Source organism: Schistocerca piceifrons, chromosome 1, assembly GCF_021461385.2.
Source record: "Schistocerca piceifrons isolate TAMUIC-IGC-003096 chromosome 1, iqSchPice1.1, whole genome shotgun sequence".
Lineage (NCBI taxonomy): Eukaryota > Metazoa > Arthropoda > Insecta > Orthoptera > Acrididae > Schistocerca > Schistocerca piceifrons.
In genome coordinates this window covers 726,834,560-726,849,825 of record NC_060138.1, presented here as the reverse complement: position 1 = coordinate 726,849,825, position 15,266 = coordinate 726,834,560, and the positions used below count along the sequence as shown (strand labels likewise).

The 15,266-nt window shown below is 39.6% G+C and overlaps 1 protein-coding gene across 2 annotated transcripts in view; it reads right to left on the bottom strand.

The window, feature by feature from the left end:
• The window catches only part of LOC124711208 (serine/threonine-protein kinase Warts-like), a 210,151-nt gene extending 203,747 nt beyond the window's left edge, over positions 1-6,404 (bottom strand). The window contains exons 1-2 of one of the 2 annotated variants that reach the window (XM_047241157.1): positions 6,082-6,404; positions 4,576-5,179 (exon numbers count right to left, since the gene is read on the bottom strand). In XM_047241157.1, the coding sequence (XP_047097113.1) occupies positions 4,576-4,887 (312 nt within the window). In that variant the 5' untranslated portion in view covers positions 4,888-5,179; positions 6,082-6,404. Of the gene's footprint in view, positions 1-4,575; positions 5,180-5,712; positions 5,884-6,081 lie in introns of those variants that run through there. The other variant, XM_047241166.1, reaches the window with a different exon arrangement.
• Positions 6,405-15,266: the final 8,862 nt, after the last annotated feature.

Here is a 15,266-nt window from a genome sequence, read left to right as displayed (position 1 = left end):
ATTTCTATTTGGTAGGCTCCATCACAGCTATTCCAGCTATCTAACTGAATGTTAACAAAGTATGACCAACTTAAGTTTTCAGTGACAACCAAATATGTCCATTTGACAAGTTACACCACACACTTGAAAATGGCTCACAGCTGAAACTATGCAGCAGTGAAAGAGACAACAAAAATGAATATTCCAATCCAGGTTACAGCATCCACTGCAGAGGAATATTGACATTCACAAAAATTTATTTCATCTGTAGAACTCATAACTAAAATAGTTTAGTGCAATTGCAAAAACCTAAACTGAATTGCCATTACCCTCTACCTTCCCCAACCTATCCCTCTCCCCTTCCTGAGGTACTATCAAATGTCGTCCATCCTTATCAAATTAGACCTGTATGCGTGCAAAGGCCTGTATATATTAACAGCATAATTTTCTTATGTTGTGATAATACATGTGAAATTTCCTTTTTAAAGTGATCCGGAAATTACTACTACTACTAACAAGAAAAGTAGGTAAGTGGATGTTCCATTCGTGACAACGGTATTACAGATGGGGTTTAACTTCTCGGACGGGTCAGAAATAGGTACAAAAATCAGCACTGTCTTTTTAAAAAGTAACCATCTCGCTATTTGCCCTAATAAACTAAGACAAACTGAAAGCTGAATGGTAGTATATATGGGAACTGAGCACCACTCCTTCCGAATGGAAAGCCTTAACCATTGCAATATTGCGCTTGGTTTCATTAAATCAAGTAAACTGTGTCTCGGCTACATCTTAATACCAATGCTTCTCTTACGTTGCACTACAGCTACAGTCCACATGACAAGACGTTCCCGAGAACTAAAGTGGACATTGCACAGATGATCTGCATGCTTACCACAAAAAGTCTCAATGTTATTTTGCTTATGTTTCTACGGCAACACCACAATGTTGCCACTTTTTAGTCATCTTTTGCGTCCAAGCAGCCTTTAACACTTCATTCTGGAAAACTGACAGCAGAGTTACTCCCACAGTTACATGGTAATTCTACCCATGCTGGAGTAAAATTATAATTTCATATTGACATCCCAGAAAAGAGCCTAATCTCCAATGTTCATACGTTCACTTAACTGTGGAAATGTATGCTGATTCATAAATATGTCTTATGTACAGCCACAATGAAGAAAAAGATCAGCACTGCAAATAGAAAGAAAAGATTTTTAGTTTTGTCTCTCTGACTTAAGGAGAAGTATTAATTCCACTGTGGAAAGAGGGGGAAGAGATCGCTGACACTTTTTGAGAGAACTCATTTTGGAACTCATATAATTTCAAAAAATGGAATCTGGAGGACAAGATGATAACTTTTCTATATTGTCAGCATGTTAACAAAAATTTGTGTACTACCAAATATTTCCTGTCACTGCAACCCTGTAATATTGAAGACAGACATTAACTAACTTACATAAATAATAATTAAAGTTAGAAGTTTTTGAAATGGCAAACACACTCATGCTTCACATGGCATGTGATCTAGTTTCAAGAAATAGGTTCAGCAATGTTTGGGAAAGGACACAGTAAACATCAGCTGTGCTTTGATGGACATCAACAGAATGTTTACAAAATGGAACAAAGTTACCAACTTATGACCTCGATGTCAACAATAATTTTAATATCAGCTGACATGTGGTGTAAAACGTCAACTTTGTAGACCATTTGTTTCAATAAGCACTTTTGATAGGTGCTGACATTGCTAATATTTGATTCATACTCGCAAATATTAATGCATGAGACTATGAGTGAAAAACAAAGTTGAGTATTCAGGTAGCTAAATGCACTTAGTGTTTGTTCAAGAAGAAATGGTATTTTTGGGCATTATCTGACAAATCAATGCAATGAACCACACAAAAAAAAGAGAGAGGCAATTAATATATATGACTTGAGTATTGACCATTGGACAGAAGACTCGTGGATGGCAAATGTGAATGTAGCAGTATGCCTTACAGTGAATTCATAATTTGAAAGAAATGAAGTAAGTAGATCCTTAATTATTTAAAGTTTCACATGAAATAAAAACTACAGCACGGAAATACGGAAGCGTCCGATCCCACCCGTCTGCTTTGACCCATGACTTCACAAATATGGCGGAAACAAAAAAAAAAAAACACACATACTTTCCACAAGAAGCCTAATGACACTAACGGGACAAGCGCGGGAAATGGGGTGTTTTGGGTGGGGGCCAAACTAAATATAAACAAATTTAGACGCCTTGCGTAGCTACAGCGTATAAGTGAAGACAGCCATGCATGAATACCCACCCACCTCCCCAGGGGTAGTAACCCCTGCAACCCATAGAAGATAAAGATGCTTAAGTAGCTGATTAGTGTTTTTTGTCTTTTAAAAAAAAAAATCTCACGGGATAGAACGAACAGATCAGAAAGATAAATATAATCAACTAAAACAGAAATTCGAGGAAACAGATAATTAAAATAAGTAATAAGTGTTTTTAAATTTTAAAAAAATCTCACGAGATAGAACGAACAGATCAGAAAAATAAATAAAATAAGATAAAACGGAACTGGAGACAGCCACACTCAAACCAAACTCCGCGCCCTCATGACGTCACACACGACAACACCCTTACGTCACGGGTCAAAGACGACGCGTTGGATCGGACGCTTCTGTCGACCCCTACAGCACAAGATAAGTTACAAAATAAGCAGAAATTCTGTGGTCTATTACCATTTCTCTAAACAGAGAAAAATCATCTCAAATGGCTCTGAGCACTATGGGACTTAACTGCTGAGGTCATCGGTCAGAGAAAAATTCTGAACATTATTATCTGACAGGTTGGAGATGATTTAAAGCAAGAACAGAGAGAGACTGCAGCTCCCCATTCTGGATACACAAATGTCAGTCAGCTTGGTTCAGTACATTAATTTTTTTACCAGTGGAAGCACTTAAGATCAATAAGCATTCCGTTGTCACATGATGAGCCTTGCAAACTATATCCTGATGATCAAAAATGTGTTAGTAAAAGCAAGCTATATAATTTTACTAAAAAAAATGTAGAGCACTTTAAAAGGAAGCTAGTGTCTATTTCAGCAAGTTAACATTTACCACATAGGACTGAAATGTTTTATTTATAGCAAAAGTGTGTGCTGTGTTGTATGTTTATGACACATAAAACCACATGTAGTGTTAGAAGGCAAAACATACTCCTGCCTTTAGTGAGCACTGGTCACTCAGGTTAGCCTTTCTACATCTCAAATTAATATGTTTCAATTTATAACACAATGGTGTTGGCACAAGCCTGCCATTAAAAATTCAATATTGTCTCAAGCATGATGTGTTTTATACTATGACTGATCACTGTCACATGTGTGCGTGAAAGACTACAACATAATACACATTTGTTCCATTTTAAGATGAGGAATATGTACATGAATACCGATAAATGAAACTAGAATTATTGCCATTTTCAAAGTTTCTCTTCTATGGAAAAAAAACTAATGCCTCTGGTTCATTATTCTTTTTCAATGGCTCATTACATCAACTACATTAAGCTTACTTGGCATTCTCATATACTGTGCCAAATCAATTCCCTTTGTCAGAGGTATAGAATATATCCTCTCAATTAGACCCATTGACAACAACAAATCTAATATATAAACAGCTACGATGAAAGTCTTATTTTGCAAAATTGTAACTGATAAAATCTCTGTCATTACTTGGTCCTAAGCCTAGCATGTGAAATGGGAGTGTAAACTGGTTTATCCTACACCTGTAATGTTGTCAATGTGGTGAACTGTGGTAAAAAACCAAACTACACACATAAGCAAATGGCCTCATTCATGTAGGTGGTATGCTCCAAATAGAATATGGCATATGCAGAATATCTTCTTTTCGAGGCAATCAACAGCAGCAGCAGCAGCAGATACCAATAAAAATTCAGGACAACACACCTACATAATAAACAGGTGGGAGAGGCCGCTGTCAAGCAGTATGGCACAAGCAACTACCAATGACTCTGAACACAGGCCCCCCCAATTTGAAATTATATGACCAAATAAATATTTGAAATAAAAATCTCAAGTGCTCTCTGCAAACATGTAACAATATTGTGTGTTCATACTGGACAGTTGTGGTAATAAACAAAACACCCATGAATACAAAAATAATTAAAAATTATAAATCTTAATTTTAAATATCAGGAAGCGGCCTAGGCGAAACTAGAGTGTTTCTCTGGTAAAGAGAATTAGGCTACACAGGTGAAAGACAATGAGGGATCCATGGAAAGAAATTTGGTGAAACAGGCAGATACCAGTTAACTTTCATTCTCTCATTTTAATAGTAAAAGAATCTCATACCTATGCAGAAGAAAACATATTTGGTAACTATAACTTCATGTCATCCAATTATGCAATAAGCTGACCAGCTCATTAATATCACTTTCTGTGACCACCAAGAAGTAATTAAGCAGAACAACATATGGATGTAATGCACAAGTAATTACATGGTGTAAGCTACAAAATTAGTATCAAAGTAACCTGTGACAGCTTTACTGCAGTGTTCTGTTAATAGTAATTTACTCCTAAAACTTACCTCTGTATATCCCATGGTGACAAGCTGCGAAACTGCCTGGCGAAGAACAGATAGGTCTTTTTCACTATTGTTGCCAGAAGCTGCACTCAGTCCACTAAGTCCTGATGCTGAACTAACACCACTAGTTGTTGAGAGAGTGGAGATGGTACTTGCTGCACTTGATCCTACAGTTTCACCAATTCCTCCAATGTTTGCAAATGGCAGCAATGAATTACGGATCTCCTGAAGAGCCTTTTGATGGTATCCCGAAGAGCGGGTGGACGACTTGCCCGACGTGGCAGGGTTCATAGTGACGATGGACTGTTGGCCCATACTAGGCCACGCGGGCAGGCAACAGTCACGTGCCCGCGGGCCACTGTTGCTCCTCCTTCATCCACTACTACACTTGTTGACACTTAACAACACTATAATTCACCGGATATTTAAAAGTAGCACAACACATGAAAAGCACACGCCTTCAACACACCACTTTGTACTAAACACAGTGATACAAGTGTTAGCTGCAGTCTGATGAGTTAAAAAACAGCCTGCTAAATATAATCATCATTTGCAGTGGATATTCATGGGACGGTAACACGTGATGAAACATCTTTGCAGGCTGTCTCTGAAACAAATAAATACACATTTCATTTATCATTAAGACAACAGGTTTAGCAAGACTTCAGGTAGTAATATACATCAAACACAATACCAAATAAAACATTACTTAATATTATTTATCAAAAAGATCAAGACTAACAAAACACCAGGACAATAATTTAACAAAAAAGAGTGATGTCAACATCAAACATTTTGCACACTACAGAAAATAACTGCAAGATGGGAGAGGTCACTAATGGGTAAATCACAACATTCCTTTAAAAACAGGTTGGTTTGTTTAACATTCTAGGATTGTTATTCGTGTATTGCAAATATGTTGCCTGTACAGAAAAAACTGTCTTCGCATATAATACTATTGGGAAGTGGTAAACACAGTCAACACATTGGGAAGTGGTATACACAGTCGACCCCACGTTTAACATACGATATGTTAAATAAAAAGAGAAATAAAATCGCTAATATTACACTTCAAACTAAGTTAGCGAATTTATTTCTATGATATTTCATATATGTTACATCCCTTAACAGAATACGTACTAAACGAAGGGATGTGTGCTGTCACAATAAACACCTGAGCTTGACAGAGCTACAGACATCACTCCAACTTAACATTTTTTTTTTCCTTCACAGTAACTGTGGGGAACAAACCACCGCTTCTACTTACGCCAACGACAATTTGTAGTTTTTTACTAAATGCAAAATTTAGTGAGTTTCACAATACACCGAGGTGTGTTAACAAGAAAAAATTGTTGGGAGACAACATTTACACAGCCCGTTGTATATACACTCGTAGGTCCGCTGTCATGTCGTTCCATTTTCTCATCATACCATAGAAAGAAACAGTACAATGATTTCAATTGCAGCAAACCAAAGACACGAATAAATTAAAAAACTGTTACGACTCACAATAAAATGTAACAAAGGAAAGAATGCTGAAAATATAAGTTGGCAAGCCACTGGCAGCCATCTTGTGCCACATTCCGCAGTAACAAGATGACATGACTGAAGTCAAATTACGATTACGTTCGAAAATACACTATACACAAAATACTTTTTTCGGTATGCTGTTTCTAAGCTTGTCAATTTCATGCTTAATATCAAACAGCTGATATGATATTTGATAAATAAGGTAGCGAAATAACTGGGCTCCGCTGCTAAATTCGGTATTATGCGTCTTAGAGCCATATCAAGGAGTAAATCAAAATAGAAGGTACGTAAGGTTATGGAACAGAATTAAAGCTCCAGTTTATTTAATCTTGAAGTTCTTTTGCTGCATTAATGTCAGATCGTGACATGTAGCAAAGCAAAACTCAACTGTGCAAATGCGAAAAATAATACATTCCTCAGTCGACCATAAACATAAAAACGACGCAAAGGTTTGATGAATTCGTGAATATGTAATCGATCAATTTTTTCGATCGAGCAGAGGACGTGATGGACATCCACTGAACAAAATACTGAAGTTTCGTTTCAGTTAATGATTGTTTCCTGTATGAAAATTGCAGCTGGAACACAAAAATAATCTACATTAGGAATGTGAAGCTTGTCGTAAATCTGGTGGTTGGTTGGTTGATTTGAGGGGAGGCGACCAAACAGCGAGGTCATCGGTTCCATAGGACTAGGGAAGGATAGAAAGGAAGTCGACCTTGCCCTTTCAAAGGAACCATCCCGGCGTTTGCCTGAAGTGGTTTAGGGAAATCACGGAAAACCTAAATCAGGATGGCCGGAGGCGAGTTTGAACTGTCATCCTCCCGAATGCGAGTCCGATGGTTGGTCCTAACACAACAGTGCTTTACTAGACATAATCCTTACTGTCTTTACCTTTATCCTTTCTTTCACTGATTTACCCACCAAGTTGCAGGGAGATCTAAAGTTTAACATGGATTCTAACCACAGTGCTGCTCGTCATTTTTTCTTTAACCTATAGTTCCAAATGTTAAAGAAGTAATTAGTGATAGATGATAATCTTGTGAGAAGCTATGGACTAAACTCCACACCAGGCTGTTCCAGAGCGAGCCCACAGGCACAGGTGGGAAAATAGCTGACACTTGTGCTGTCAGGCAGCAGGGCCATAGTGCACAAGCTGGAGCACTGGATCCTACAAAGTCGAAGAAGGCCATAGCCTCTGTTATAAGTGGCCATACAGTGAAGAGCAGCTACTGATTCTGATTGAGTGTTTTAAGGAGACCAAACAGCAAAGGTAATCAGTCTCCTATTCACCTCCCTTCTTCTCCAGGACAGAATTAGTGTACACAGTCTGTCTGCATATAGAGTAAAGTTTGTGACTAAGTGTGAGAAAGTGGTAAAGATGTGTGTGTGTAGTGTATATCTTAAGTGAAACATGGGAACCAGCCTGGTATTCATCTAGAAGATGTGGAAAACCTTCTAAAAACCACATCTAGGTTGGCTGGCACACCAAGCCACCGTCGTTAATCTGCCAGACGAATCTGACCCAGAGCCGGCGTACCTTATTATCCTGGAAATATTCTTGTTAAGACGTGTGACTGACTAGACAGGTCAGCCAGCTACCACAAATTGTGAATGTATGGGTTTCGATTGTTGTGAGATGTGCAATGTATAGTAAACTGTTTCCCTAGACTTTAAAGAACTGCTGATTGGTCTGTAAAGGCAAATTTTACTACTGATTTGGTGTTATAGATACGAAACTGAAACGTAGGGCAAGAAAGTGAAGCCACATAAGAAACTGCAGGACATACGTTAGCAAGAATTGTTGTGTTATTTATAGCAAATGTCTACTATTATTAATTAAGTAACATTTTTCAGATGACAGACAAACATTGAGTCCTAGAATTTGCAAACAGTTATTGTTACAATGCTGATACAAGCAGCACCATAGTCTTTTGGTTCTCAACACACACATACACACAGTGCTGTTCAGAAGAGAAGCTGGATAATTTCCAAGAGATTCAGTGTCTACGAGAAGCATTTTGAAGAAGAGAACATTAAGGGCAATTGAAAGAAATGAACAGGAGTACTCATGAAATAAATCAAAATTTTGTGAAGGTATGATTCCAAGAATTTTCCTCGATCTACCATATTGTTTAACCAAACTAACTTAAACAGACTTTGGGAAAGATCAAGTGACAGAAAATTGAAGAGAGAGGAAGAAACGTTAAATCTGTTCATTAAAGTGAAGTTCTGTTCACATTGAGCATTTTCTCCTGTTTTCCTAATTTTTGAAATATTTATTATAGTAACTACTTCTAGATATAAAGACACCATGAACAAATCTATCAAAATAGCTCATCAGAAGTACTGTTTGTCAAATCAAACATCTCACTATGCCTTACTGTTTACACTGAATAGACCGGTAATGAAATTCCTTTGAATTAAGCACCTGTGTAATAATGTGACAAACCACTTGGTGCATCTTACATTTGACATAAGATATCAATTTGCTGTCATTGCTTACATTCGTTGCCACATAAAAATAGTTCCACAATGTGCTCCTCTGCACTTGATAGTCGTGCAACATTTTACTTTCGTGTGTCATAATTTATGTTATTCGTTAAAATCCCACTCTTGGGCATTTACACAGGAATAGTAGTACTGATTCATTCCTATGAAAATGTGTTAATCATAGTATTACTTTTATGTTTGTGTATATGACATGTTGTATCATGTACTTGACTTCTCTACGATGTTCCATTTTCATGTTTCATAATTTTTAACACTTGTTAAAATTCCTGTACTCCTCTCTCCCACTCCTTATTCAACAAAATTTCCCTCAAATATATAACATCCTTTTTTCTTTTTGTTTACCTCGACAATGTAGACAAATTTTACAAGCGCTGGGATCCACAGAAGGGAAATTCTCACACTTCTTCTTTTATTTAGCAGTGATTCTTCTGTGATTTCCAGTATTTGAATATTAATTTTACTGTTCCACACTGCGTTTTCAATAGACCGCAAAAGAATTTTTGAGTCTGATACTGTCAGCAGGTACAGGAGCCCCACTTGATGACCACATTTGAGTGTCTTCGGAATCGCTATACTTATGCAGTAAAAACCGAAATTGCTTGGAATATTTCAGGTGTGGTCTTTTCATGTCGAGAGCCATCAGTATACACATGACCACAGTGTGACCAATAATGATTAAGCGTATAAGTTTGAGCTGATTGTGCCAAATCAATTTTTTGTTAAACTATAATAAGATCTACTGAATATTGCATTTTCCAACTAATATCTGAATGGTCTACTAAGTAGGATTATGTGTGAATCTGTGTCAACAATATGCACCGAGTCTAATGCTGCCACCATAAGAGGACAAGGTTCTTTATTTCTAGTGTATACCTTAAGAGCGGAAGATTAACTACAATTCCTGTTAGGAGAATAATTAACCTACTATTGGGCTGCTGACTCCTGTGGTAAACAAATTTTCTCAACAAGGACACATGCCGCACACACAATAGAGGTTGAGCAGTTTGTACTGTTAAGGCATTTGTTGGACTTGATTGGACTACTCCAAGGCATCAGAATTGTGCCAGGTCTAGTTTATCAAGTCCACTTTTCAGAGCCTTGTGATATTAAAAGCATCCTTAATCGGTGACTGAGCATCTTAGCCCTTTGCACATGGTCAAGTGAATGTAAGGCTCTCTGTCCCACCAATTTTGTTAATGCTGTTTTCCACTTTCTTGTTTATATGAGCTACATGACCAGCCCACGCGAAACACATATTAAAAACCATACGCAAAAAATTGCTTTATTCACCTGCAGGAAGGAGATGACTGAGCAGGTCGATCATACATTCTGCAGGTGAACTACAGAAGATTTCTTAGGTAGAACTGTTAGGCCATTAACACCACCAAGCAGAGGATTAATGCATAAGCATCTGATGTCAGACAAAGAAATTCAAAATCCTGATGATGTGTAGAAAAATGGCATAAATCATTTGCATACTGCAGAGTTTTAAGGCCTTGTGAAATTATGTTATCCATATCTCATAAGTATATTAAAAATAGAACAGGGCTGAGAAGTGAGTTTCAGGCAGTCCTATTGAAATTATATGAGGACTGAGTAAATTATGGACTCGTACTATATAATTCTGTAGGGTAGGAACGTTTCAGAGCGAAATACTAAATCTTTTGTAATGCACATACAGCTTAATTTTTTTATTAGAATTGGAATCTGACTATTATCATACCCAGTCTTAACGCCAATAAATACTGCTGTAAGATGTTGCCTGTTGTTGAAAGCTGAAGAATTTCAGAGAGCAGAAGAGACCGACTGCCTAGGATTCCTTTACCCTGTCGAAAACTGAACTGGTCTTATGAATGTAAATTATAAAATTTCAGCCATCAGTCTAAACGAGCCTTAATAAGCTTTTCAAATATTTTTCCAGTGCACATGAACGACACAGTGGTCTTATATGATGTTGGACTTCCAGGTGTTGTTTAGGTCTGGGAACTGGAAAAATTATTTGAATTGTCCAGACATGAACTAGAGGCACTTTCATCCAGAGGTTGTTCAGGGTTCATAGAAGTGTCATCAATGAGTAATCTGGAAGGCTGTGGAGAATAGGATAGTAAACATAATCCATTCCAGAGGCAGAGTTCATCAATGACTTCAGCACTATCTCAACTTTAAGTTGAAATGGAAAGCACAGGAAATGGTGCGATACTACACATGCTATACCTTCTGTATCAATAGTGGGACTGTAGGCACAAGGAAAAGCAAGTTATCAAGCTGTCAATCATTTCGTTCTGGTATGAGTTCTTGTTTTTGGTTTCTGAGTTTTCTTAATATATTCCTCACAACAGACATCTTGATGTTTGTAATTATCTTTTGACAGTAATTAATATTGGTAAGATTTTTTCGCTTTTCTGAGAACTTCTTATTGTGAGCATCTATCTTCCAGTATTGCAGCTAACCTTCACAATAGCGTTTTAGCGTTAGTCGACATTGGGCGATCACTCCTGAGCATTCCATTTTCCACAACATCATGGAATTTCTGATCTTTAACAAACCTGCACGTCATTTCAGGATAGAATGGCCTGCTTCCCTATTTAATACTTTGAGGGAAGCGTACTAAGCTATGTGCACTGGACTCCTTTCCAATTGTATTGGCTACTAACCTTTTCCTCATGGAATCGCTGGCATACACTTTCCACATATACTGCACACATCTCCTCCTCCCTCCTCTCTGCATTCACCTTTTTTTTCTCCCATCTCTCTGTCCAACTCATTATTTCACACGCATCCATCTCCTCCTCCCAACTCTGTCTGTTCATCTCCTCTTCCCCCACTTTCCACCCATCTTCTCCTGCACCCTCACTCTGACCATCCCCTTCTCTATCCATCTCCTCAACCTCCCTCCAACCATGACCATCTGCACGTGTAGCCCCTAGAAAACATGTCGATAAAGCAAAGTGATGCCAATCCCACAACACACATGTCTTGCAGGGCAGCCTACCTGTCAAGAGTCTGGATATACACTTCTTACTTCTGATGTACAGCCTGCCCTCCAAAGTAGTCCACTAACGTGGGCTGGTAATATTCCCACATTATGCAACTGTAGTGAAGGGCAATCTATATGGTACACGTTGTGTCTAGGAATCCTGTGTACTTGGTTTGCCAGACAGACAGTCAAACAACTCATATTAAAGAGTTTGATTACAACAACACAACTACAAATACTTAACTCTGATCTGAGAATTCTTGAAGTCCTTTACATATGACAATCCACCAAGTGTAATTACACAGATGTGTCGCAAGCAAAGGGCGACATACAAAAAATCATTCGTCTTCAGAATAGACAAACACAAGTAACATTTCTGGTCCTAGTGACCGCTTCTAACAAAAGTCTGTCAACTAAAAATGCAGTGACTGCCGATCTTTAAGTGGGCTATGTAGAGATTACTAATGAATCGGCTAACAAAGTGTCTAATATTGAAGCTGCTGTCAAAGTGGGTGCCAACTGTCAGGCTTGGCGCTTATGTCGCCTTCATTTAGGGGTCATTGCTGTCGCGCTGTTGTCCTGGAGGAAGGTCGGTCATCATGCGGTTGGCTGACCTCTTGCCACAGCCTTCTTTTCTCTGTCGTTCCCAACTGGCGAGTCGGTGCTGACTTTACGGCATAACATTCCTCTGCCCCCCACAAAAGAGATGGATTGTCATTGTATATGGAGCATGACAACAGGGGCAAGGTGAGGGGAAGGGTGGAGCGTGGATGTGCTGGTGGATCGGAAGCAGTGGCTGCAGCAGATGTCAGACTTCCAGTCATACCCAAACATCCAGCCTTTGTTCTGGTGGAAATGTCCCCCAGAAAACGTCCAATGGGTATGTGTCCACCTCCTGAGGCCCATACCAAGATGTAGAAGGCCTCAGATGCAGGCATGTGGGTGAGGCCAGATTCATCAGGAAACCCTGCCCCCGTGGGGTTGTCCTGTGGTGTTGTGGTGACACCCTCTGGCGGCTGCTGGAGCAGCGCTGTACTCAGGATCCATCTGAGAGAAAAGATACAGAAGGATCACTGTGTGCCTGACACTGGCGGATTTGATTGTGATGTTGGCGCTGAAAACTATCTGGGCCTGAAATGAGATACATACATGCGCCAAGTTGATGAAGGACCTCACCTCGCAGCCACCATCTGCTGGTAGAACAGGTGGGGAGTAGAACAACAACCTGCACATAGCGCCACTCTGCATTGTTGTCAAATTTATTCAAGATGGTGGATCCTAGATGGCAAGATGGCAACATCGCAATGACGACATGGCGGGAAGTTCAAATTTTGGTGGAAAAAAGATAAAATCGGCTTCCTCCACTAACCTGAGAAACTGGCGGTAAAAACGTCACTTGGACCACCTCTACAATCCTACATTATCCAACCGACACTTCTTCCGTGGAACTGGCAACCAAAGGTCTCATCCCGCGTTGGGCTCCTCGATAGGTTGGACATAAGTCTTTATTTTGCATGCAGTGTTTATTTAAACAATTTGAGACAGGACCTCCATCCAGTGTGTACACCATGAGGTCCAGAGTCCAACTGACCTAGTACACAGAACTGCCACCAGAGGGCGCTGTCATCACTTCTGTGACATAATCCAAGACGGCAGTTCGGAGGAAAATGGCTGGAAAAGGACTCAGCCTGTTCTGGGCTGTTGGAGAGAGGAAGGAGTGTACTTTTTATTTTGGAACACTTTATTTAGGGACAGATTTCACATAGTTTATTTATTACACTGATATAATACTCATCCTGGCGAGCTTGGAGTCAATTACATAGCCTAGAGACCTGCGAGCCAGCCGCTGTAGCCGAGCAGTTCGAGGCGCTTCAGTCTGGAACCACATTGCTGCTATGGTCACAGGATCAAATCCTGCCTCAGGTATGTATGTGTGTGATGTCCTTAGGTTAGTTAGGTTCAAATAGTTCTAAGTCTAGGGGACTCAGATGTTAAGTCCCATAGTGCTTAGTACCATTTGAACAGAACTGCAAACTACTCGTAAATCACCAAAATGATGCAGTTCACTGATGTGCAGAAAGGCAAACAACTCGTAAATTGTCAAAATAATACATCTAAAATGCTCTCCAGACATGCTCACTAATTACAAACTGTCGAAATAATGCATACAGTTTATTTAGGGACGGATTTCAGGTAGTTTATTTATTACACTGATACAAAGCACTTACCCTGGCGTGTTTGGGGCCATAGTAAATAGTCTACAGACCTGCAAACTACTCGTAAATCACCGAAATAATGCAGTACACCGACGTACCTACACGCAAACAACTCGTAAATTGTAAAAATAATGCATGTAAAAAGCTCTGCAAACACGCTTGCTCATCGTCAACTGTCGAAATTATTCATTGCACAGCCTGCACATTTGTTCACAACCATCCACTACTCACAAATTGTCAAAAAATAATGTATGTGTATCGCTATGCAATAAAGCTCATAACGCTTAAGCAGCCGAAAATAATGTAATGCACAAACTCTCATTGCACGGAAAAAACGCTGTCGAAATATCGTCAACTGCAACATATCAACGAACTCCTCCCAATAGAGCACCAAGGCACACACATTGGGCGGCGCGCCCATGCTAGTCCCACAAGCGAGACACGTCTGGGCCATGCGCACGTGTTTACCGTTGCTGGCGCGATGCCTCTCTACCTGCTGTCCAGCGAAGATCTAATGGCCGAGCGACTCGCTATTGTATAACAGATGCAAGGTTGTCAGTGTTATACTGACGTCGCTAAGAGCCAGGTCCCCCCTCTGAATGCACTATAGAAATGTATTGCAACACTTCCCAGAATAGGACAGAGTGCATTGTTCCTAGCGATCCTAACAGGACGTGTGAAGTATGTCTAGCCACGCACGTGTTTACAGTGGCTGATGCGTAGCTACAAGTCCAGCAGAGGCCTAATAGCCAAGTGAGAGATGTCAGCATAGCGGCTCACCCTCGCAGGTGCAGCTAAAAAGTTCTCAATGTTACACTTCGTCACATGGCTACCTCTCGGAAATAGTAAAGTGCCACAGAAACAGTTAACAGTCGCTTTTGTAGGAGCTTTCGTTATTTCTCAGCTTATCTGCATGGAAATTCTTGTCCTAACAGGACCTGTTTACGAAAATAGCCCAGAAGAACGTCGAATGTATTCCTCCTGATAGTCCTAACGTGGCACCCTGTCCATTACATGTTACCCTCCTTTCAACAAACATCTCTGAAATGCAAACGTTCTCACCGTTATTTAGAGTCTCCTATATCCCAGCACAAAGGAGGCCTTGCGAATGAATGGAGCATTCTGATCAGCTCTTACTGAATTTACCCGCCAAATTACTTACGCTGCCAGTGTGGAAGCACTATTCGCCTTTTTCTTTCTGCAGTGGTAAAACTATTTTGTACAGATCACCATATTACACTGACAGTTAAACCCTGCAGAAGTGGTCTACAGATCGTCAAATACGGGAAGGGTCTTGCTTAATTACACTGCTCTTCCACAGAGGACGGAAACTTGAATATTTTAGCGTGAAATCTATCTCCACATACCATATCGATGTAGTAAACATACAATTCATATCCTGCGCCATAGAAAGGCGCCCGTTTTGCACCATGCATATAGCTGTACACCGCCAGACA